General features: G+C 39.9%; 1 protein-coding gene and 1 long non-coding RNA gene across 3 annotated transcripts; one reads left to right on the top strand and one right to left on the bottom strand.

Annotated features, from left to right (window-relative positions):
* Positions 1–4,008: 4,008 nt before the first annotated feature.
* NXPE4 (neurexophilin and PC-esterase domain family member 4) lies at positions 4,009–18,301 on the bottom strand. Of its 2 annotated transcripts, XM_025266859.3 has the most exons (6): positions 18,040–18,301; positions 17,147–17,252; positions 9,988–10,718; positions 9,403–9,464; positions 7,477–7,686; positions 4,009–4,609 (listed from the first exon to the last, which is right to left on the bottom strand). In XM_025266859.3, exons 2-6 carry the CDS (start codon positions 17,240–17,242, stop codon positions 4,074–4,076), a joined length of 1,635 nt encoding a protein of 544 aa, XP_025122644.3. In that variant the 5' UTR covers positions 17,243–17,252; positions 18,040–18,301; the 3' UTR covers positions 4,009–4,073. The 2 variants fall into 2 exon arrangements, with proteins under 2 accessions (XP_025122644.3, XP_045018930.1); XM_045162995.1 differs by lacking the exon at positions 18,040–18,301 and having other exon boundaries at positions 17,147–17,272.
* On the top strand, positions 5,320–17,630 carry LOC123329819. The gene is made up of 2 exons (XR_006545409.2): positions 5,320–7,181; positions 17,349–17,630. It is a non-coding gene; the product is annotated as an uncharacterized LOC123329819 (long non-coding RNA).
* Positions 18,302–24,472: the final 6,171 nt, after the last annotated feature.

Raw genomic sequence — 24,472 nt, 5'->3', positions numbered from 1 at the left:
CCCACTGCTGGGCATACACACTGAGGAAACCAGAAGGGAAAGAGACACGTGTACCCCAATGTTCATCGTAGCACTGTTTATAATAGCCAGGACATGGAAGCAACCTAGATGTCCATCAGCAGATGAATGGATAAGAAAGCTGTGGTACATATACACAATGGAGTATTACTCAGCCATTAAAAAGAATACATTTGAATCAGTTCTAATGAGGTGGATGAAACTGGAGCCTATTATACAGAGTGAAGTAAGCCAGAAAGAAAAACACCAATACAGTATACTAACGCATATATATGGAATTTAGAAAGATGGTAACGATAACCCTGTATGCGAGACAGCAAAAGAGACACTGATGTATAGAACAGTCTTTTGGACTCTGTGGGAGAGGGGGAGGGTGGGATGATTTGGGAGAATGGCATTGAAACATGTATAATATCATATAAGAAATGAATCGTCAGTCCAGGTTCAGAAAAAAAAAAAAAAGAATTCAGCACCCGTGGATACTTGGAATATACCACTTTTTGAAACCTCCTCCTTGGAAAGATCCTCATACATGTCATTCTTAATCATCTCAGTTTCTTCTCAGTCTGCTCATTAACATCCTTGCCTCATGATAATAATTTCCCTTGGAAATATTTACCTCTTTGTTTCCTTTAGGAATATTTATCTATCTTGTCTATAAGAGTCCATTCTGTCCAAGAGGCTGTGTGCCAGTCATTTTTACTTGTTTCTCCTGTTGGAAGATTAACTTGTGCTATAAACAGACTGAGTGATCATCTCAGACAGGAAATGTCCATGACACATCAAGCAGACATGGCAATAGTTACTCTGTGTTTATAATGATTCATTTTTGGAAGAACTGTTCACCCTTCATGGATTTCCCCAGAAAGTGCCAACTTCTGAGAAATGTCATTCCAAACGCTTTATCCTGAGCTTACACTTCTTAGGGTTCACACATTACAACGTATATTTCTCCTTTTTTATTTTCTAAAAAAAAAAATCTGTGGGTCACCTACTTATTTTTGTCCTTCTTCTAAAATGATAGCCCTCTGTGTTCTTTTTTAAAAAAAAATCTGAAAAAAAAAAAATCTGCCCTTTTAGCAAGACCTTCAGTGACCCTTATCCAGCCTTACCCAGTTGGAGGGTGGTAATGGAAAGTCACTTTATTAATAGAAGAAAACAGATGCTGTTCCAAAGTTCCATAGTTTCACAACTCTTGTTCATTCTGACCTTGGCAACTATAGCAGTCTGTGGCGATGCCTGAGTTGCATTACCAGTCCCTCCCTCCCCTCCTTCCTTTCTTTCCTTCTTCCCTCTCTCCCCGTATCTCTTGCTTTCCCCCTCCTTCCCTCCCTTTCCTTCTGTTTGTTCCTTTCTTCCTTCTTTTCTTCCTTCTCTCTTTCCCACCCTCTCTCTTATTTTCCTTCCTTCCTTTTCTCCTCCCATCAACTGCCTTCCCATTATAATTAGGCGTGCTCAGTCACGTCCGACTCTTTGTGGCCCCGTGGACTGCAGCCCACCACGCTCCTCTACCCATGCAATTTTTCAGGCACAAATACTCAAGTGGGGTGCCATTTCCTACTCTATGGGATCTTCCCAACCCAACCCAGGGATTGAACCTGCATCTCTCGAATCTCCTGCATGGGCAGGTGGATTCTTTACCACTAGGACCACCTGGGAAGCCCACTGTAATTAGGATAGAATTCGAACTCCTTGCCATAGGCTACAGAGGCCACATGTGACCTGGCCTGTGCCTTCCTCTCTAACTTCTTTTCCCTCCACTGACAATACTCCAGACTAATGGTCTTCTAATAAGCCAAGCTCTATCATGTTTCAAGGGGTTGGCACTTGCCATTCTTTCTTAAAGATCACTGTTTCCACTTTGTCTCATGGATGCTGCCTTTCCAGTATTTTGAAATGCCTTCTCCTCTGACTTGCCTCTTCTACCTGCTCTAACTAGTCATCTCCATCACCAGCATGCTGTCAGTCTCCGTCATATTGCCCTGTTATATACTTTGTTATACTACTTTGTAGTATACCATATACTTTGTTCATACTGCTATGGTATTATGGATTTTTTTATATCTTTTTTTTTGGTTTATCTTTCCCTTTATTACAATAAGGATTCTTTGATGTCAGAGAATTCACATGCCTTTTGGCTAGTGTATCCCTAAAGATTGGAATAGTTCCTGGCACATGATAAGAGACTTAATATTTCTGACCATCTGTTTACTGTGCATTGAACTGTGAATTGTGGCTCATGGGCAAACAAGTAAAAAAATTATTATCCCTTTCCTGGAGGAAACTGAATAAACGGATTTGAGATGTTCCTATTATAATTATCTTTTCCTAGATGCAGCAAGGGTAGGTCAGGGGCCCAGTGATGGCTGGGGCATGGTTAAGAGGGAAACATTAAGGAAGAATATAATACCAAGTTGCTTTGTAATAATTTTATTGCCATATTCAACTGAAATTCTCTGAGTTCTATTCAGCTGAATTCAATATCATTCTTTTTGGGTCAAATTTTGGGAAGGCCTATTAAAATGCAAGCGAGAGTGATTGAAATAGTACCCTATATGTATAGATTAGAGAAGTCAGTGTTGATTCTCTCCATAATGGTTTCCTAACATATTTTAAGCAGTGGAACTTTTTTCAAATCAAAGGCCACCCAGAAGCCCAATACAGAGCTTGATAAAAATGGCTGATGCTCCAACTGAAGTGGCGCGGAAAAACTGGTACCCTGCTCACCAAGCACTTCTCCTAACACCTGTCCTTCCAGGTAGCACCTGAAGACCACCTATGGAACCCAGAGCTGTACAGAGCAAGGTTTGAAAATCACAAATCTCATAGTAACCCCTTCATTTGAGAAACTGAGCCCAGAGAGCTGAAGTGACTTACCCAAAGTTATAAACGTATTGTCAACGAAAGGACTGAAGCCCAGCTCCCTGAATCCTAGAGCACTGTGCCTTTGACTGTTTTATCCTGTATTTCTGAAGGATAGATTCTATAGGATAGATTAATTCCTAGCAGGGGAGTCCTTCTAGGGAGAGAAAAGTCAGAGACTTTACTTCAAAATGTGCAGTTCCTCTGTTCCTCTGGAACATGGCCTCATAAGACTGCTCTTCTGCTCATTGTTATTTAGTCACTAAGTTCTGTCTGACTCCTTTTTGACATCATAGACTGTAGCCTGCCAGACTTCTCTGTCCATGGGATTTCCCAGGCAAGAATATTGGAGAAGTTGTCATCTCCTTCTCCAGGGGATCTTCCTGAGCCAGGGCTTGAACTGTGTCTCCAGTGTCTCCTGTGTTGGCAGGTGTATTCTTTACTACTGAGCCACCAAAGAAATCGCCCTTCTACTTGGAAGTCACTCTTTTTTTTCGGCCATGCCTCACAGCTTATGGGATCTTAGTTCCCAAACCAGGAACTGAACCCATGTCCCCTGCATTGGAAATGCAGAGTCTTAACCACTGGACTGCCAAGGAAGTCCCAGAAACCATCTTGAACTTGTTTTGGTGATGGTGGTGGTTTAGTCACTAAGTCGTGTCCAACTCTTGTGACCCCATGGACTGTAACCTGCCAGGCTCTTCTGTCCATGGGATTTTCCAGGCAAGAATACTGGAGTGGGTTGCCATTTCCTTCTCCAGGGTATCCTCCTGACTCAGGAATTGTACCTGGGTCTCCTGCACTGCAGACAGATTCTTTACCAACTGAGCTATGAGGGATAAGGAAATTAGACTGCTTTCTCCAAATATTTATCTTATAATGACTTTGTTGCTGTGAATTTCCATTAATCACAGAGAGCTTTTAACCATTAGATGTAAAGACTTCCTGTTTGTGAAAAGTGGCCTGACTCTGATCAAGAAGGGTAGCTCCTTTTTGTAAGTGTTTTTGTGTTTATTTGTAAGTAGAAGCCCAAATTAGAAATAACAGATTTGGCTGAATTGCTGGTTAATAAATCAGCCATAGTGCAGATTTTCTCTTGCTAATTGAGAGTTCAGAGCCAACAGCATCTGGTATGATAGCAAACACTTAATAGATGTTTTTAATTAACTGAATAAATTTCAGAGATGTGTTATCTAGCAAATAAAGTTTAACAATATATTAATCTGATTTCCGACTACAGACTGGGGTGGGTGGACGTTATTTGTGCCATATGCAATTGTTATATCCCAAGCATCAATAATGCCCACATTGAGATCCTGGAAAATATCCTTCAAGGCAAGGTACTGGATATAACCATGAATGTCACTAAATCTCTCCACATCAACATTCATCTCCCTGATGTTTTCTGCCTTGATGATAATCACAGTCTCTGGGCTTCTCAGAAGAAGGCGTTGAACTGCATCATGGATGTTGAGGGCCCTTCGGATAAAAACGTCAATGGGAAAGGGTCTGAAGTGTTGGCCCAGAGAAATAACAATGATAGTATTTTTTTCTCCTCCAATTCTGTCAATAACCTGGGCGATGTACTCAATCTCTTTGACTGAATAGGTCAATGATCCAACCAAAGGGTAACTATGTTTTTGCCACTGGATATTGATATTCTCGTTCAAATCCACAGCAAGTTGCTTTTGAAATTTTCCAGATTCGTGCAAATCCACTGACTTCAGGGCTGATGACAAATAGGAAATCCCAAAATGAAAGGAGAATAAAGTTACAAAGTTCATACAAATAGGAGAAAATTTTTGATGTTTATAATTGAATGTTAATCCTGACTAATTTATTATAGGTTTAAATGAGAGACCAGTTTGAAAATTACTGAGTGACAAAAAGTGTTATGCAAATAAATTACATCTGTCCCTCTGTAGAGCCATGTAGAACCAAATGGACTGCCGATAGCGAGCATCGACATCACTTCATTGGAGGTTGATGGAGTCACTTTCATGGGTATTAGTTTTGACACTTTGTTAGCTATAGACTAAGCTCTTTTGAAGATAGAGAAAGGTGCCAGCTGATGTCTATAAATTTCAAAATACAAGTAAATCTACGTCCCCAAGTCCTTTGTAAGTTTACGTAAGACTGGAATTGTATTCTATGCTTCTGTGTTTCTTTTACATATGCACGAAGTGGTACTGAATACATTATCTATAATAATATTATTGCTATTCATTCGTGAAGGACTTAACAGTTTACAAAACATTTATTAGGACTGATATGTTTATTTATTTCAAAGCACCATATATATGCATGGTGGTGGTGATTTAGTTGGTAAGTCCTGTCCGACTCTTGGCTACCCCATGGACTGTAGCCTGCCAGGCTGCTCTGTCCATGGGGTTTTCCAGGCAAGAATGGGTTGCCATTTCCTTCTCCAGGGGATCTTCCCCATCCAGGGATCGAACCTGGGTCTCCTGCATTGCAGGCAGATTCCTTACCAACTGAGCTACCAGAGAAACCCTATATATATAATTGACATCTTCTGGAAAAGAAAACCAAGAGATGAAATGACCTGCCAAGATTACCAACTAGTGAGTAACAGACTTTGTACCTTAAACTTGAAGTTCCTCCTAATTCTTATGAAATAATCTACCCAGTCTTCAAACTTTTTAAAAGTATAGTATGAATGAAAGAAAATGAAATCGCTTTATTTTTCACTATATTAATTAGACTATCAAGGCCAGTTTCTTCATAGCTAGAACATCTGAGGAAAATGTGTGGGAAATGATTATTAATACTAAGCAATATGTACCAACTTAGAAGTAAAGGGCTACAGTTAAAGTCTTAACCCAGTGAGCTTTGAAAATGGTGATGCTGGAGGGTTGGGTGGAAGAAAATGGCAGAATTTTTTCTTCATTCTGTTTCTAGCATATTTCAATTTCATTTTCTAAAGCACACAATGACCACACAATTTAACTTTTGACAATACTTGTAACAGATGTTTTGTTATTACAGCTTCAAAGGTCAGTCAAGAAAGTAGGTAAGTCAATAATTCAATACTGTCAAAAACTAAGAGCCCACCCTGACCCCACCATTGCAGAATGTGGTGCTAGAAGTTGTGGCTAGATCCTAAATTTTATAGATGAGGAAACTGAGATCCGGAGGAGATTAGTCATTTACCAGGGGTCACAACTTAAACCTCTTTCCTTTGAGACTGGAATTGACATATATACACTGAGATGTATAAAACAGATAACTAATGAGAACCTACTGTATAGCACAGGGAACTATCTTATAGTTCCTACAAACTCAGTGCTGTGTGGTGGACTAAGTGGGAAGGAAATCCAAAAAAGATGGGATACATACATAGCTGATTCACTTTGCTGCACAGCAAAAAGTAACACAATATTGTAAAGCTAGTATTCTCCAATAAAAAGAAAAAAGAAAAAACTCTCCCCTTGTGTTGCAGGGGGGTTCAAGGTCCTACTGATGTTCCCTTTTTACTGGGCGAATCAGCTTACTTTCTAAGTTGGAGATCACAAGAGTGGCCTCATGTTAGGAAGGCCACTGGGGAGCCACACGAAAGCTACACTGTCCCCAGTGGTAAGAGCTAGGGCCCAGAATACAGAGGGCTGGCAGTGGCAGTTTTCCAGATAACAGTGCTAAGATCTACTAGTGGATTCTGAGTTATTTTTGATGCATTCTTTGCTTAGTTAAAGGAGCAACTGGACTAGGCTTCTAGCAAATGGGTTCTAGTCCCAATTCTAATATGAACCAATGATAATAAGGCAATAGCTATTGTTTTCTGGGCACTTAGTAAGTGCCTTGCTATGTGTCTCACTATGTGTTAAATATTTTATAACCATTACTTCATTTAATCTTCATAACCATCACCAGATGCTGTTGTTATTTTTAGTTCACTGATGTGGAAAATAAGCTGTATGCCCAAGGTCATAGTCCAGGTTTGTTAAGCTCCAAAGCCCCTGCGTTTAACCATTATGCCTACCTGATGTGAAGCTATTACCTCAACTGTAGCATCTGTCCTACGAAACAGTAATCTTGATGATGGCTCACACCAAAGAGAGCTAACTATGTAGCCAGCAGTATTCTAAATACGTTGTGTATAGTACTTCGTTTTTACCAGATGGGTACTGTTTTCATCTCCATTTTACAGATGAGGAAACTAAGGACAAAATCCTAGTGATGTAACCTGCCCAAGGCTATCAGATAGGACAGTAGAGGCCCTATTTTGATCCCAGGACATTTGGATGTAGAAGCCACACCCATAATCATCATGCCTTCTGTAGAAGGTAGGTAGTATACTATCTTCTTATTGTCAGCTTTGTGCGTGATTTTCTGAGTATCTTGGGTAAATACTGAAGTGTGAATTCTGCAGAAATAGGAACGGAGTAAACGTTTTTCTATCCTGGCTCCCTTCTAGTCAATAAATGTATTCTTTTAAAGAGAAGATAATACCTTGTGAAGAGTGTTGGTGTGCTGTGATTAAGAAATATGAAAGAGGCATTCCCCATATTCCTTTCTCCCCTTGAAATGAAAAAGAAGTTTCTGAAAGGGATGTGAGTAAAAGCTCAGACAGAGACATACTGTTGATTCTGCTTTTGAAGTATTCCATCCACTGGCGGATTGTGGAATCTCCCAGTAGATATATAAATTTTCCTCTCAGGCATTCTTTCATTTCGATTGCAGCCAAACTACAGGAGACAGGATTCCACGTGTCTTTCCAGACATGTCCACTGGGAATTGTGGATGCCATTCCAAACTTGCATTGCCTTTTCACTGGAACTGTCTTTTCTGCTAAAGAATCAACAAGATAGGGTCTTTTAAAGTATCACTTTATCCATGAGTATTTAATAAGAACCAACTTTCTTTTTTAGGTATCCTTTTAATAGAGTGTGAAGGTGGAGGAAAAACTGTATTGAAGCATCATTCTCTTAATGGAATAGTTTTCAGAAAAAAATTTTCTCTGATAAGAATTTTATAAGTGATACTCATGAATGTTCATTACAGATAACATGTTTTCTCCCAGAGAAAAAGGCCTTCTGGGTAAAATTTAAGTATTTGTTTGCCTTCTTATGAAAGAAAAGACATCAATTCTTACTTAGTAGTGAAAACTCAATTATCTTGTCATTTAGCCCAATTTACCTCAGAGTTTATCACACACTGTCACAGTGTCCTAAATGCCACCACCAAACTGTTAATGCCTTAAGTGCAAGGAGATATAAAAAAATAACAATTAATTTGGTTTGAGTCCACATGGATATGGCTGTAGCCTGGAGCAGACTCGTGGGAATCTGGGATAGGCTGGGTATTGACCATTAGTCACAGGGCTCTGAAGAATCTGGGAATATGATGGACTGAGGTGTTTATCCTTGGCAGTCTTGGGGCTGTGATTATTCACCACCCAAAGGAAGTGGTTTAATATTTTAATAACTACCATAAGTATCTTTGTGTATCCTGGGTGAAAAACGCCATTTCCATCTGTAGATACATAAACACACTTCAGCATCAATGAATTTAGTAGCAATTAGCAAGCTGTTGATACTGAACTTAAAGGGACACAAAAGTTCCTGCATTAAATCATTTTTGATAGGGATTTCCTAGTATGTTCCCTAGTGGCTAGATGGTAAAAGAATCCGCCTGCAGTACAGGAGACCTGGGTTTGATCCCTGGGTCAGGAAGAGCTCCTAGAGTAGGAAATAGCAACCCACTCTAGCATTCTTGCCTGGGGAATTCTAAGGACAGAGGAACCTGGTGGGCTACAGCCCATGGGGTTGCAAAAAGTCGGACTCAACTGAGCAACTAACACTTTGAGCCAAAGAAATTGAAGAGAAATGAATAAAGGTGTGGAAGTGCTATTTTATATGTTCAAATGGTTTGAAAGGTGGCAAAGACAAAGAGGGGGAACTTGGAATGAGCTGAATTAGAGACGGTGGGTTAGAAACCTCTAGATGATGATTATCGTGCTTGTCGTGATGAGGGAAGTGCCAACGGTGGTGGCTGGGGAGGTAAGACCTCGGTGCAAACCGGGAGAGAGTTTTGACATTTGAATGTTGTTGCATCTGATGGGCAAGTAATCCATTGCCTGATAATGATGAGATGGATGATGAGGGTTATAAATCAGGTTTAGGATTCCAGTCATTTATTCACTTAGGTAATTGGTGTCTTGGCCCACCACAGACAAGCCTGCTGAGCAGAGTAACATATGATTGGTAGTAGTGAACAATTTCTGAGGAAGGAAGAACCCTTTAAATGGGATGAGTGCTAAGTGTGTGTGCACTCAATTGCACAGTTGTGTCTGTCTCTTTGCAACCCCATGGACTGTAGCCCACCAGGTTCCTCTGTTCATGGAATTCTCCAGGCAAGAATACTGGAGTGGGTTGCCATTTCCTACTCCAGGGGATCTTCCTGACCTAGGGATCGAACCCATGTCTCCTGCATTGGCAGGTGGATTCTTTACTGCTGAGCCACCTGGGAAGCCCCAGCCATCAGTTACACAAAGGGAGGACTTACAGTTACATTTGGAGACAGTAATGGCATCAAATTTGGCCATCATCTCTACACCCACATTTGACCTTAAAGAGACAAATATAAAAATTAATTGGCAAGTGGCCCCAAGATCAGGAAACATAAGAAGTCACATTACCCATTGTTTCAGTTATTTCTTATGATAATAAGTGACTACTTTGGCCACAGTTCAAGACCATTTATTAAATTTCCATTTCTTAGCCTATTAATTCAGGGAGTACAGATCCCCAGAAGGTGTACAAGGTAATTTTTTGAGATTCAGAAAGAATATATTAGCACCTAGGCATATTCACACATGTATATTTCTCCTTCTCTTTTAATTTTTATTCTAGTCATATTTTTTTTGTTTGTTTCAATGGTAAGGGTTAAAGATTCAAAATATTTAGGGATCACTGGAGAGTGGGCACTGTCCCCAGATGAATTCACATATCTTTTCTAAAATGGCTCTTCATAGAGTCCCAAAGTTGATATATTAATACACAATTAATTAATAGCTATTTCCTTTGGAGCAACAGATAGGCCAAATCATTACTGTATTTACCCAGATAGTCTCCAGAAATAATTATTTACCTCTCAAAGAGGCTTCTTTCTTGTTTGCTAAGATAAGATACGTCCTTGTTTTTGGAATGCATGTGGGTGAGTGCAGCACAGGGAACGTTTGTAGGCTTCATGCAGTAGAAGGCTTCTTGGTCTCGGGTATCCAGGTATTCACACAGTTCAGCACTTGAATTTAAAACCAGGGCACAGTCAGTATTGACTTGGGAGGTGCCTCTGTTAAACTGGCCTGTGAAGATCACCCTGTCATAGCCTTGGTTCCTGGCCCTCCAGAGAGCTGACACCCCTTCACTGGGGTGGATGAGCAGGACAGACAGGGACACCTGGCCCTCCCAGAATAGGGTGAAGCTCACAAGATAGGTGCCATTGTTGAAGTCTGTCACCTTTCCTGAAGCACCCGCCTTCAGGGCTGGGGAGGACATCCTGGCCCTGAGGAAATCCCCGCCATATTCCTTCCTGCGTCCCAGGTGGTCCCTCATCTCCAGCAGGACGTCCAGCCGGTCCCCCCTGCAGTATGTGTCTCGAGGGCTGAGGAGGGTGGCTCTGCTGTGTGTGGCGCTGGTGGTGGAGCTCACGTTGGTGAAGGGTCTGGGCGGGATCAGCTGGTCTAGTTTCTCCATGATCCTCTTTATCCTCAGCTCAGTCTCTGTTGGTGAAACTATTGGATTCGGTGGTGGTTCAGGATGTGTTTTCATGATGAAATTCCAGTGATGGAGGGAAAAGGGCAACTTGAGTACAGTCCGTAACTGAAATGACAAGGAATACAATAGAGAACACAGAAAGTGTGCCTATTTAATGCGATAATTACGGTAGGTTAGTCAACGGCTCTTTTATCAAATAATGAGTGGTAGAAAAATTAAAAATAAAATGATATTGAGATTACATTATCATCCATGTTTCACAGGAAAAATTATTTTCCTTAACTCTGGTGGTGGAACTTCACTTTTCACTGGCTAATCTATTTTGTTGTTTTGTTACACCATGCAGCTTGTGAGATTGTTCCCCAACCTGGGATTGGACTCCTGGGCTTTTGGCAGTGAAAGCACCAAGTCTTAACCACTGGACTGCTAGGGAATTCCCATCACTGGCTAATCTATTTTGGGTGAGCCACTCTACTGCAAAGAACCCTAGGATCTTCTTTCTTAAAGTGGTGATCATAAAATATACTTTCATTGGGCATTTGTGAAGACCAAATGAGAAAATGCTTTTTAACTGCATAGCAGAGAACAGATGTTTATTGTTCTATTATTTTTATGTTAAAATTAGAGTTCAGTCATTTAAATAAATCTTTAAGAAAATTTTCAAGAAGCATGGAGATTTTATGTAATATACAATTATCTATTTTTTCTATTTCACTTTTTACAGTTTGATTAAACAGTCTGTGGTATTTACTAGTAATTCTCAGATTACTGTTTTAGCTAACAGGACATAAGAGACATAGGCTACTTTCTATATTTATTTTCTAATCATAAAATAACACTGACATTATTAAAAGTGAGAGAATGCCATAACTCTATAGAAAATAAAAATCAGTCATGATTACAGCAACCACTGTTAACAATTTTGGTGGTTTTTCTCTCATCCTGTGTAACCATTTCATGGGATTGTGAACACACTGAATATTTACCAATTAATTTTGATTAAAAATAGTGTCATTAAAAACTTTCCACCTTATGTCCAAATAATATTCCAGCCTATGGATATAGTTTAATATTTCACCTGTTCCTATATTTTTAGATATTTATTGTATTCAGCTTTTCTCTGTTACTTATAATTCTGTAAAGGACACTTTGGTATAAATCTTCCCAGTAATAGCTCTGAATTTCCAGTAAAGGCAGAGTATCTTGTGTTGGACTAGGTTACTGTGGTTAACATTTTTACTTTTTATTATTTGACATGTTCTGATTTTTAAAAAATAAAAACATTTTTTATTTGTCAAATTACAGAGATGGTTTTAGCAACCAGGATATGCCAGGTACCATTCTAAATGCTTTTCATATGTTAGCTCATTAATCCTCACAATAATAAATGAGGTATTTATTTTTATGACCCAATTTTCAGATGATGAAACTGGTTCACCTCAAAGTTAAGAAAGTTAGCCAAACCTGCACAGCTAGTCAACAACAGAGTCAAATTTTAATCCCAGGCAAGTATCTCTATAAATGAGCAACCCAGGGACTTCTCTGGTGGTCTACTTGCTAAGATTCCATGCTCCCAATGCAAGGGGCCTGGGTTCGATCCCTGGTCCGGGAACTAGATCTCACATGCCACAACTAAGGAGTTCACATTCTGCAACTAAAAGATCTCACATTCTGCAACTAAGACCCAGCACAGCCCACTAAATAAATGAAAAAAATTATATATATATAAATGTGTGTGTGTATATATATATATACACACATACACACATGCCTACATACATATGAGCTGCCCAGTATTGCAAGTATGCAACAAGGCTAGAATTCTCTTTCACTGATGGTTTAGGTGCAAACTGGCACCACATGTCTGGAAAACAGGTCTGCTGCTACTGCTGCTGCTAAGTCGCTTCAGTCGTGTCCGACTCTGTGCGACCCCAGAGACGGCAGCCCACCCGTCCCTGTGATTCTCCAGGCAAGAACACTGGAATGGGTTGCCATTTCCTTATCCAATGCATGAAAGTGAAAAGTGAAAGTGAAGTTGCTCAGTCGTGTCCGACTCTTAGCGACCCCATGGACTGCAGCCTCCCAGGCTCCTCCATCCATGGGAGTTTCCAGGCAAGAGTACTGGAGTGGGGTGCCATCGCCTTCTCCGAGGAAAACAGGTCTATAGCATATAATAAGACCTTTAACAATGTTCACTGCATTTACCAATAATTATTTCTGAGAACTCAGTGAATCATAGTAATACCTCTGAATTTCCAATAAAGGCAGAGTAGCTTGTATTGGACTAACTTTCCTGTAGATAACAATGATAAATTCTAGACACTCCCCTCCTCCCTGCAAATCTGTTTTAAAAGCACTGGAGAGTGACCACAAACTGACAGATACAGGAGGAGAATTGAAATGTGAAAGAAGGAGCTACGCTGAATTTGCGTAATAAAAAAGTGCCAACTCAGTTTCTTCACCCTGAAGTGAAATTATACCAAAAGTGACACATAGGTCTTCAGGAAGGAATGAAAAGCCCCAGAAATGGTAAATACATGGGTTAACATAAAATACTATGTGTTTATCCTCTAATTTCTTTAAAATGCATATAATTATTTAAAAACTACAATTTTGTAATATAACAACTACAGAATAATGAATGAGTTGGGGAGTAAATGGGAATAAATTATTAAAAATTTATTACAGATTATGTGAAGTAGCACAATATTAACTCTAAAACTTAAGAATATGCATTGTCATCTCTAGAGAAACCATTTCAAAAAAAACTTAGAGTTATAAAAATAACAGAGAAACTAAAAGGAAATACTAAAAAAAAAAATCAATCCAAAGGAAGGAAGGAAATGGGGAACAGAGGAATAAAAATCAGAATGGCCAAACAGAAAATAAATAGCAAAATGGTGGACCTAAATCCACTCATGTTAATCATTTCATTAAAAGTAAGTATACTAAACACTTCATTAAAGGGCAGAGATAGTCATACTGCTTTGGAATAGTAGAGTTTGCAGATTTTTAAAAGACAGTATGTATGCATAAAATCATGTTTTGTTATCAATGCATTCATTTGTATGTATTTTAGTATTTTGAAATATTTAAAATATTTTGGTGTTAAAAGTTATAGTTTGGCATTAAAATTTATGATATTATCAAATTTTGGAAGAATTTTTGTTTAGTAAATTTGTAATCAATGTTTCAGTATTTGAGATAATTCATTTATAAAATGGTGAAGCTATTATATTTCCAGCTATGTGACTAGTAATACATTCTAGAAAAAAGTTTTACTAGAATGATTTCTAATAAATGGAGTGTTAATTTTTTTTTTAAATGCAGAGATAAAACAGCAAGACCCAACTACTTGCTATCTATGAGGAATGTAGGTTAAGTATTAAGAAACCTATCAGTTGAAAGTGTGGAGAAGGCAATGGCACCCCATTCCAGTACTCTTGCCTGGAAAATCCCATGGACAGAGGAGTCTGGTGGGCTGCAGTCAGTCCATGGGGTCGCTAAAAAGTCAGACACGACTGAGCGACTTCACTTTCACTTCTCACTTTCATGCATTGGAGAAGGAAATGGCAACCCATTCCAGTGTTCTTGCCTGGAGAATCCCAGGGACGGGGGAGTCTGGCGGGCTGCCGTCTATGGGGTCGCACAGAGTCGGGCATGACTGAAAGGATTTAGCAGCAGCAGCAGTAGCAGCAGGTTGAAAGTGAATGAATTAAAAAAAACAGTATGTCATTGAAGCATAAAAAAGCTGATATTAATGTTAAAGTAGACTTCAAGGCAAAGAGTATCACCAGACATAAAGATGGACATCCTAGTGATAAGAGGGTCAATTTGTCTGAAAACATAACAACCTTAAATGTGTATATGCCTACCTATACATGTATTTATATGTGAAACAAAAACTGTCAGAACTAAAGGGGGAAATAGAAAAAGCCACAATTATAATTAAAAATTAGAAAAATCTCTCTCAGTAGATGCTATAGGAACTAAATTAAAAAATGACTAAGTACCTAGAGGATCTGAAGAACATTATTATAGTAACATTTTTTTTTACCTATCACAGCACATTACCAGACATTTTTAAATTGCTACAACTTCATGTGAAAATATTTCAGTAGAGTAAAATAATATTCTCTGCGCAAACTCTTTTGGTAGAAAAACAACAGGAAAATTCGGATTCAAGGTGGAGGAAGAAGCACATGTTATAACCTCAACTGAGCTTCCCTGGTGGCTCAGATGGTAACGAATCTGCCTGCAATGCCAGAGACTGGCTTCAATACCTGGGTCGGGAAGACCCCCTGGAGAAGGACATAGTAACCCATGTCAGTATTCTTGCCTGGAGAATCCCATGGACAGAGGAGCCTGGTGGGCTACAGTCCATAGGGTCGCAAAGAGTCAGATACGACTGAGTGACTAACACTTTACCTTTCTTTCCTAGCCTAGATTTCCCACCATAAGATCATATAAATGGCAGAAAAGAACTTAACAATTTTCTAACTATTCTGGGAAATAGGAAGAAACACCTTATATGGACCAGAACTTACAAGCAATCTCCTAAAAACTGAAAGGCAGATGAGATTAGATCAGGAAGAACCCATGGCTGCCAATGCATATGGGTGAGGCTTCAGTAAAGAAGGAAGTCACTCCAGGGACATTGCCAATGTGGAGGAGGTTGGTAACTGGAGTAGGAGGGGTTGAGGGGAGGCCCATAGGAGGATAAACCATGCAGGTTGATACCTTCCTATTTCCCCACCTGTGCTGGGTCAGGCAGCTAGGAATGGGGAATTCTATACTCTCATGAGAATAAAAACTATGGATATTTAAGTTGGGGAGCGCAGGATCCAGTGTGTCTGGCAACACTTTAGATAAACAGGGAGCATTTATGCCACAAACATGCTGGAGGAAACAGATAATGGCACTCCAGACTGGCCACCACAGAACTTCAGGTGTAAAAATGCACACAACCAAGAATTAGCAAAAAGTTTCATCCAAGGTAACTCATGAGAGGGACTTCCCTGGTTGTCCAGTGGTTAAAACTCTGTACTTCCACTGCAGGGGGCACAGGTTCCAAATTCCTGGTTGTGGAACTAACAGCTTGGTCAAAAAATAAAAGTGACTCTGAGAGAGAGGTATTATCAAGTTCAGCAAAGGGAAGACATCCAAGGGAAGGAACAGAATTAATACAAAAATAAAAACAAAGCTTTAGAACAAGCATACTTTCTGGCCTCGGAGAGATCTAGATGATATGGGATCTACGAACTAATAAGACTTTTGAGATCTTAGAAAGTAAGACCCTACTGTTCCTTATGCAAAATCAGTAGGATTTCTTTATTCCAGCAGCAAGCAATTAGAAAATGTGTTTAAAAGAACAGTCATTACAATAGCAACAACAAAAAAAATTATGACATACCAAGGTGTCAATCTAACAAAAGATGCCTAAGACCTGAATGCAAAAGTTATAAACTTTAGTGAAAGATCTTGACCTATGTAAGTGAAGAGAGATGACATGTTGATAAACAGCACAATAATAATATAAACATGTTAGTTTTCTCAATTTGATCTATATGGCTAATGTGATGCACATATAATTTAAGTAGAATTTTTCACTAAATTTGACAGACTGATTCCAAAACATGTAAGAGGGAAGGCCAAGACTGGCTGAAAACCTTCAAAAATAGGTTGAGCAAGGGTAACTTGACCCCCAAGTTTTCAAAACTAATTATGGAGCTCTGTTAATTATAGCCATGCGTTATTGATACAGGGAAGGCAAATTGATCAATGGAATAGAATGAAGAACCCACAGAGGGACCTGTACTTATTAAAAATTTTGATATACAATAAAAATGACCTGATATATCAGCTTGGAAAGAAAGGATTACAAAATGGAAAAAGCTGTAAAAAGTGGTTATTCATACAGAAATAGAAGAATCAGCCAAAAAAATCCAGGGTTCAGTGTCTAAATAAAGCAAACTTTAAAACTGTAAGTAGAATATTTAGATAAATAATTTGACACAGGTGTAGGGAAAGGTTTATTAGTACTTAAAAAGCATTAACAGTGAAAAAACACAAATAAATTTTACTATATACACCTGAAAATATTCTGTTGTTCAGAAGTTCCTTGTGCATGTACCCTCAGTTGTGTCCAGCTCTTTGCAACCCGGTGGACTGTAGCCCACTAGGCTCCTCTCTTCATGGAATTTTCCAGGCAAGAATACTGAAGTGGGTTGCCATTTCCTCCTCCACAGAATTTCCTTAGAGAATGTGTAAAGACAAGCTAAACATTGGGAGGAGACAGTTGCAATAAGTGATGAAAAGTGTGAGTGTAGATCACACACACACACACACACACACACACACACACACACAGTATTATCCTCTCCCATATTGCATGATGATTATCAAGTGGTTCTTAAAAGTTGAAAACTCCCCTTCTAGACTCTACAGGTCTGCTTGTTTGGACTTTTCTAGAACAAGTGAAGTGTCACGTAAAAATATAGTCTTGTGAAACACAAAAAGAAAGCAATTCCTACCTTCGTGGAGTTTTGGATAACTGCAAAAGTGATCCAAGAGGCTAATATAAACACCAATACCAACAGTGACTTGTGATTTGCTGTTCTCATTGTCATGATCAGGATCCTAAAAGACACAATGCAAAAACCGGCCCAAGTACACAGCACCAGAAAAGAAATGCAGAAATACTTGAAAAGTTCTCCTGATGCTTTTTTTCCTCAGATGTTACATCCAGAATGGAAACTCGGTCCTCCTGCTGCCCTGGCTGTGTCCCTGCTTCCTTTATTTATCGGCTTGTACCTTCAAGAGAAGCACTATTCTGAGAACAGAGCCCACCTTGGAGTCTAAAAATTGAGGAACTAAGAACCTGATGGACGCAAGTGTGCTCATTCTCAGGGGGAGTTTCCAAGTTATGTGTCATCTAACAGGTTTCCTGTTCTCTTCCCGTAAGAACAAAGAACAGACATAAAACATCCTAATAAATACTGACTGTGATAATCACATTATTTTGTGGCCATTTTAAAGTACTTGATTTTTTCTAGCTTCCTTTTTACTAATGTGTTAGTAGGTTCCCCCTTTCTTGTCTTACTAGCCTTTTTAGCACCCCTCAAGCTTGAGAAGATGTATTTTAAAATTCAGATTTCTCTCTTAAGAAATGTTTTAGGCTTTCTCAATGTTTTCCTATGGTTACATCTTCATTTCTGTCCTTGCCCTGGAATTTCAAGTTGTCTTTTCATATCAGCTGGCTTAAACACCACCCTTTGAAAATATTCCATGTCTCAAAATTTTCTCTCCCCTTGAAGCAACTCCTACCCTAATACCCAGTTTAAACACAGAGGGTAGAAGTTTCTGCACCCAAGAATAAATGTTGCCCCTTTCCCTCACCTCCCCAATTTTGCAAATATTTTCATACCTTCAGTTTGAAGACTTTGCATAACTCCATACACAGGAACTATAGTTGTAAGGCTTTGTTCAGAAGCCACCGGTGTATTACTGGGGTACCTCTCCTCTGTGCCAAGACAAATCACAGGTATACATTGCCGTCTGCATGCTTTGAGCTTAGATCCACAGCACGCTTCTCTGTTCAGGTAAGGTGATTTGCCAGCTCCACCTTAAGGAAGTATGTGGAGCACAACTGCAGTTCTCAGTTCTCACAGAGGTGGGGAGGAGAAATGAAACTCTCAGTATGCTTCGATGAGACAGTTCTCACGTTCTTAGACTTGATTAGTCTAATCTTAGTAAGTGTACAATAAATATCTGACAAAAAGTGTGAATGAGTCTGGAAGTTTGAATGAATAGTCATCCCTGGGAAGCTGAACCACCTGGTCTCCATCTGAGCCTTGTCATCAAGATCCAGCTGCCAGGATTCAAGTGTATATTATCTAGTACAGAATAGGTACTCAATAAAATTTGCTGAATAAATTTGAAAGGACCTCACATACAACACAGGCAAGACAATGATATTGACTCACTCTCAGCCCAACAGAGTGACAGCTTACAGTCATGGGTTTGAATCCATCTGGGATTTGTATTCCTTTTTAAAATCTAATATTTATTTACTTGTCTGGCTGTGTTGGGTCTTAGTTGCAGCACACAGGATCTTTTAGTTGTGGCATGCAAACTCTTCATTGCATGGTGGGGTCTAGTTCACTGGCCAAAGATTGAACCTGAGCCCCCTGCATTGGGAGTGCAGAGTCTTAGCCACTGGAAGTCCCTGGGATTTGTATTCTTGAACCAATAGAAATGGTGTCAGAAAGAGCAGGTGCCTAGGACAAATGCACTGGTGCTCATAGAAGCAGTAGCCGATTGCACTGTGGATCCGTCTACGCTTTCACGTATGCTGTCACACCCAGGAAGTTAAACCTCTTTAAAAATCTACTCTATACTTTCAGTCATTATGTATAAGCAGGAAATCAAGACCTGTTTCACAAGGATCTTTAGGATTTTGATAATCCTCCCAACATCCTTGATCCCACTCTGTGAAACTGGCCTTAATAATGCCTCTTATGTCTTCACATAATGACGGTTGCAAACACTGTTTTAACCTGTATGACTGGGTCCAGGTTGCTCACTTCTTTCCTAGAGATAAAGCCTTTAATAAGAGATAAATATTTACAGACAGTCTGATTTGGCTTCTCCATAGGAGACTGGTGCCAGTAACCATCCAAGTTCCCAGCTTTCTCTGAGACATGTAGATATATGGATTTTAATTTGCTTTAGTCACATCAATATTGATAGTCAATGTTAACCTGAGGTTGGTATAATAGATATGTTTGACTTGAGGGGAGCTCAGTCAGGAGAGTTTAAATGATTTGTCTATGTCATCTAATGAGCTTTGAAATGGAGTTGAGGCCAGGATTCCTGCCACATTAACCTCTGATTCAGAGCCCTTTCCAATACTCATCATGACTCCAACACATACAGTAGAACCAAGTTCAGGTAGATCCTGGGGTTCATATGAATATTTTCCATTATGCTTCAAAGAAATCTCTCTCTCTCTTTTTTGTACCACCTTTTAATTTGCTCAAAAACCTGGTGTGAGTGCAATATATTGCTCTTTTTGCAGTGAGTATGTAGTTTCCTCATCATCTTTGAATAGTTTCCTTTCCCTACATTTATGGGTCTAAACGAGGAGTCAGAATATGAGAACTTGGTCAGAGGTAGGAACATGGAGCCGTAAGTTCATACAATAAAGCATAGCCCAGGAAAGCATCAGTTTGTTGGAGGTGTGAGTAGGGTAAGAGTAGTTTTACCTTGACTGGGGTCTAAAGGAGCCCAAGCAAACTGGATAGACAGTCCAGGATTATGCAAAGCAAAGAGCAGATGTCCAGGGAACATGTAGTGACTACTGAGCCACAAGTTAGAGAAGTGGCTGCTGTGGCCTCAGGAATCAAACAAGATGCACCTCATTGTTAAGGAGCCCACACTGAAAGGTGGGAAGTCTCATGTCCATGGGACCTGTGTACAAAGGGAGAGTCCTAGTGCCTAGAAGGATGATAGAAGATGCAATATCAAGAAGTCTCAAGGTTCCAGAAGTGAGTACTTGACATCAGGCTCCATGTCACAGTGTGATGGTGGAGGGCACAGACTACAAACCATGTTGATGGAGGGGAAAGGTTAACGCTGAGGCAGATATAGGGTAGACCATTCACCACAACCCCAGATTAACTAGTAACAGATGGTCTTCCATTTGGGAACAGACCTCTCTTCCATTTTCAGGTATTGTGGAAAATTATCTGAAGTTCAGAGTGACTGCTATGCACCTAACACTCTTTGAGAAAGGTGGTGACTCCCTGACTTCAGACTATACTGCAAAGCTACAGTAATCAAAACAGTATGGTACCAGCACAAAACAGACACAGATCAATAGGATAGGATAATACAGCCCAGAAATAAACCCACACACTATAGTCAATTAATCTGTGACAAAGGAGGCAAGAATATATAGTGGAGAAAAGACAGTCTCTTCAGTAAGTGGTGCTGGGAAAACGGAACAGTCACATGTAAAAAAATTGAATTAGAAGATTCTCTAATACCATATACAAAAATAAACTCAAATAGATTAAAGACCTAAATGTAAGACCAGATACTATAAAACTACTAGAGGAAAACACAGGCAGAACACTCTTGACATAAAGCAATGTTGTTTTGTGGCTCCTTCCCCTAAAGGAAATAAAAGCAAAAATAAACAAATGGGATCTAATTAAACTTAAAAGCTTTTGCACAGCAAAGAAAACCATTGATGAAATGAGAAGGCAACCTGCTGAATGGGAGAAAATATTTGCAACTGATATGACCAATAAGTGATTAATATCCAACATATATAAGCAGCTCATGCAACTCAACATCAAAGAAAACAAACAACTCTATTAAAAAATGGACAGAAGAACTGAATAAATATTTTTCCAAAGAGGAAATGCAGATGACCAACGAGTGCATGAAAAGATACTTAACATTACTAATCACTGCTGCTAAGTCACTTCAGTCGTGTCCGACTCTGTGCGACCGACCCCATAGACAGCAGCCCACCAGGCTCCCCTGTCCCTGGGGTTCTCCAGGCAAGAACACTGGAGTGGGTTGCCATTTCCTTCTCCAATGCAGGAAAGTGAAAAGTGAAAGTGAAGTCGCTCAGTCATGTCCGACTCCTAGTGACCCCATGGACTGCAGCCTTCCAGGCTCCTCCGTCCATGGGATTTTCCAGGCAAGAGTACTGGAGTGGGGTGCCATTGCCTTCTCTGTACTAATCACTAGGGAAATGTAAATCAAAATCACAATATCACCTCCAAGTTGGCAGAATGGCTATCATCAAAAAGTCCTCAAATTATAAATGTTGGTGAGAATGTGGAAAAAAGGGAGGCTTCCTACATGGTTGGTAGGGATGTAAATTGGTATAATTGGATGTAAATTATATATATATACACACACACACACACACATACACACAATGGAATACTACTCAACCATAAAAAAACAAAATTTTGCCATTTGCTGCCACATGGATGGAATGGATGGACCTGGAGGACATTATGCTAAATAAACTAAATCAGACAAAGATAAATACTGTACGATATCACTTGTATGTGGAATCTAAAAAACACAATTAAACTAGTGAATGTAACATAAAAGAAGTAAACTTACAGATACAGAGAACAAGCAATTGGTTACCAGAGGCAGGGAGGGCCAATATAGGGGTAGAAGAGTGGGAGGCACACACTCTTGGGTATAAGATAGGCTCAAGGATGTATTGTACAACACAACGAATATTCTGGAAGAATTGTATGGTAAAACAGTATGGAAAGTATCCATTAAAAATTGTATAAAAATAAAAAAAATTTTTTAAAAGGTGGTGCATGCATGCATGCTCAGTCACTCAGTCGTGTCTGACTCTGTGACCCCGTGGACTGCAGCCTGCCAGGTTCCTCTGCCCATGGGATTCTCCAGGCAAGGATACTGGAGTGGGTTGCCATTTCCTTCTCCAAAAAGGTGGTGAAATAGTGGCATAAAGCTGTTTCATTAAAGCCTAAGTCATTGCTACCGGCCACTTGTGTCATAGATGGGTACTTGTTTCAAAGGCAACAGGTTGAGATCCTGGCATGAGAACCCTGCCAAATATGAGTGCTCCCTTTTGATGGTCACTGCCTGCATTCAGATCTCCTATTTGCTGCAGTTTGAAAGAGACACATATGTGGGGAAGGAAGCAGTTGGTGGGTTAGCTTTGAGAGACCCATGGATCAAATAATGCCTAACATTTATCTGAAGAATTGTTAGCTACCAGGCACTTTTCTAGTGCTCTTTATGCACTAGCATGCATGTGTGCTCAGTCTTGTCTGATTCCTTGTGTTCCCACGGACTTAACCGCCAGACTTTTCTATCCATGGGATTTTCCAGGCGAGAAGCTGGAGTGGGTTGCCATTTGCTCCTGCAGGGGATTCTTCCTGACTCCGGAATCGAACCGCATTGCAAGCAGATTCTTTACCTGCTGAGCCATTGGGGAACCCTGTCTTTATGCACTAATCCACTTAACTCTCAGAGTTTCACTATGAAGATGTCACCATTTTTAGATGAGGACACTGGGGCACAGGATGCTTAAACATTAGCTAAGATCGCAAAATCAGTATATGGAAGAGGCAGGCCATGAAGCCAGATCTCCAGAGCTGCGTTTTTTATTCACTCCAAGGTCCGGTCAACAGTCATGAGATAGAAGACATGAGACAGCAGAATCCGTGCAGCAGAGAGAGAAAGGAGAGAGTAGCTAGATGTTCACAGCAGCAAGAAAAGCAGAGACAGAAAGTCACTACTTGGTGCCGCACAAGGAGACCCTGTTCCTGCTAGTGAGGCTGCTCCCAGCCCGCTCCTGGGGCCCGCATTGTGTCCTGAAGCAGAGGTCACCAGCATCCAGGATCTAGTGCCTGATGACCTGAGGAGGAGCTAATGCAATAATAATAGAAATAAAGAATAATAAATAAATGATAGAATAATAAATAGAAATAAAAAATTGTGCACAATAAGTGTAATGTGCTAGAATCAGCCCCAAACTCTCCTCCCTCTCCCCTGTTCCCTTGGATCCTGGAAAAATTGTCTTCTATTAAACCGGTCCCTGGTGCTAAAAAGGTTGGGGACCACTGTCCTAAAGGTCCTTCCAGGTAGGTCCTCAGCAATGCTTTCCATCCCTGTGAGGAGCTGGAGTGTGTTGGGAGGCTGGGCAGAAGACTTTCATCTCACTTTCCAGATTCTCAGACAGGATTCAATTCTGAAACGTGAGAAACTGCCCAAATTACAAGAAACCAGTTACCCATATTGTGAATGTAAGTTGTTAGCTTTTTATTCACTGGCAACAGAAAGCATGTTTTTCATGAAGATGAAAAAATAAAGCACAAGAAAACCATGAATATCTTTTTCAAATGCCCTCGACTCTGAGAGTTTTGGTGATCCTAGCAGCATGTGTTCAGGGGTTTTTGTAGATGACTAAGTGAATGTGCTTGTTCAAAGAGTGATGTGACCAGTTTCTGGAAAAACTTGGATGGATCTGCATAGCTGGAACAGGAGGATATGGGTATCTGGCCATCTAGTCAGTTTTGCCCGGTTGACATCTTAACTCCAACACAGAATGAAGAGGAACTTATTTTAAAAATCTACATGCAGTCTTGCCCTTCAGGGTTGACTGGAACCCAAGATCTTTTTTTAGTTATATGATTGTAAAACAAGTGTATGTATTTTTTCTTATGAAAATGTGAATGAAGTAGAGTGACTTAAACACACATTTCAGAATGAAAAGTACTCAATTTTCTACTATAAATAGGGCTTCCCAGGTGGTACAGTGGCAAAGAATCCATCTGCCAACGAAGGAGATGCAAGAGACATGGGTTCAATCCCAGGGTCAGGAAGAGTTCCTGAAGTAGGAGATGGCACCCCACTCCAGTATTCTTGCCTGGCAAATTCCATGGACAGAGGAGCCTGGTGGGCTACAGTCCACAGGGTTGCAAAAGAGTCGGACACGACTGAAGGACTGAGTGTGCGCACACACACAATAAATAGATCCATTGTTAAGATAAATCATTTCTCTGTGTAAGAACACTGTAGTAATAATTGCACTAGTCAAGATTTGCTAATGAATCCTAAAATCACTGGGTGGAAGTTTGAGGAGAAACAAGAATAGCTTTCCATCAATACATTTATTAATTTCAAAGTGAAAAATAGTAACTTTGTGTTGAAACCCAGCAGACACTGGCTTATGCGAGTGGTCAAGATTAATATCAGCTGTAATAAGACAAATCTTCTGTCATGATATTGTACCGAGAAGGACATACCACTTCTATATTATTCTTGAGAAAAATGCATGACCCCAA

This window comes from Bubalus bubalis, chromosome 16 (genome assembly GCF_019923935.1).
Source record: "Bubalus bubalis isolate 160015118507 breed Murrah chromosome 16, NDDB_SH_1, whole genome shotgun sequence".
NCBI lineage: Eukaryota > Metazoa > Chordata > Mammalia > Artiodactyla > Bovidae > Bubalus > Bubalus bubalis.
Note: the sequence above shows the minus strand (reverse complement) of the source record. Positions and strands in the feature narration are given on the sequence as shown.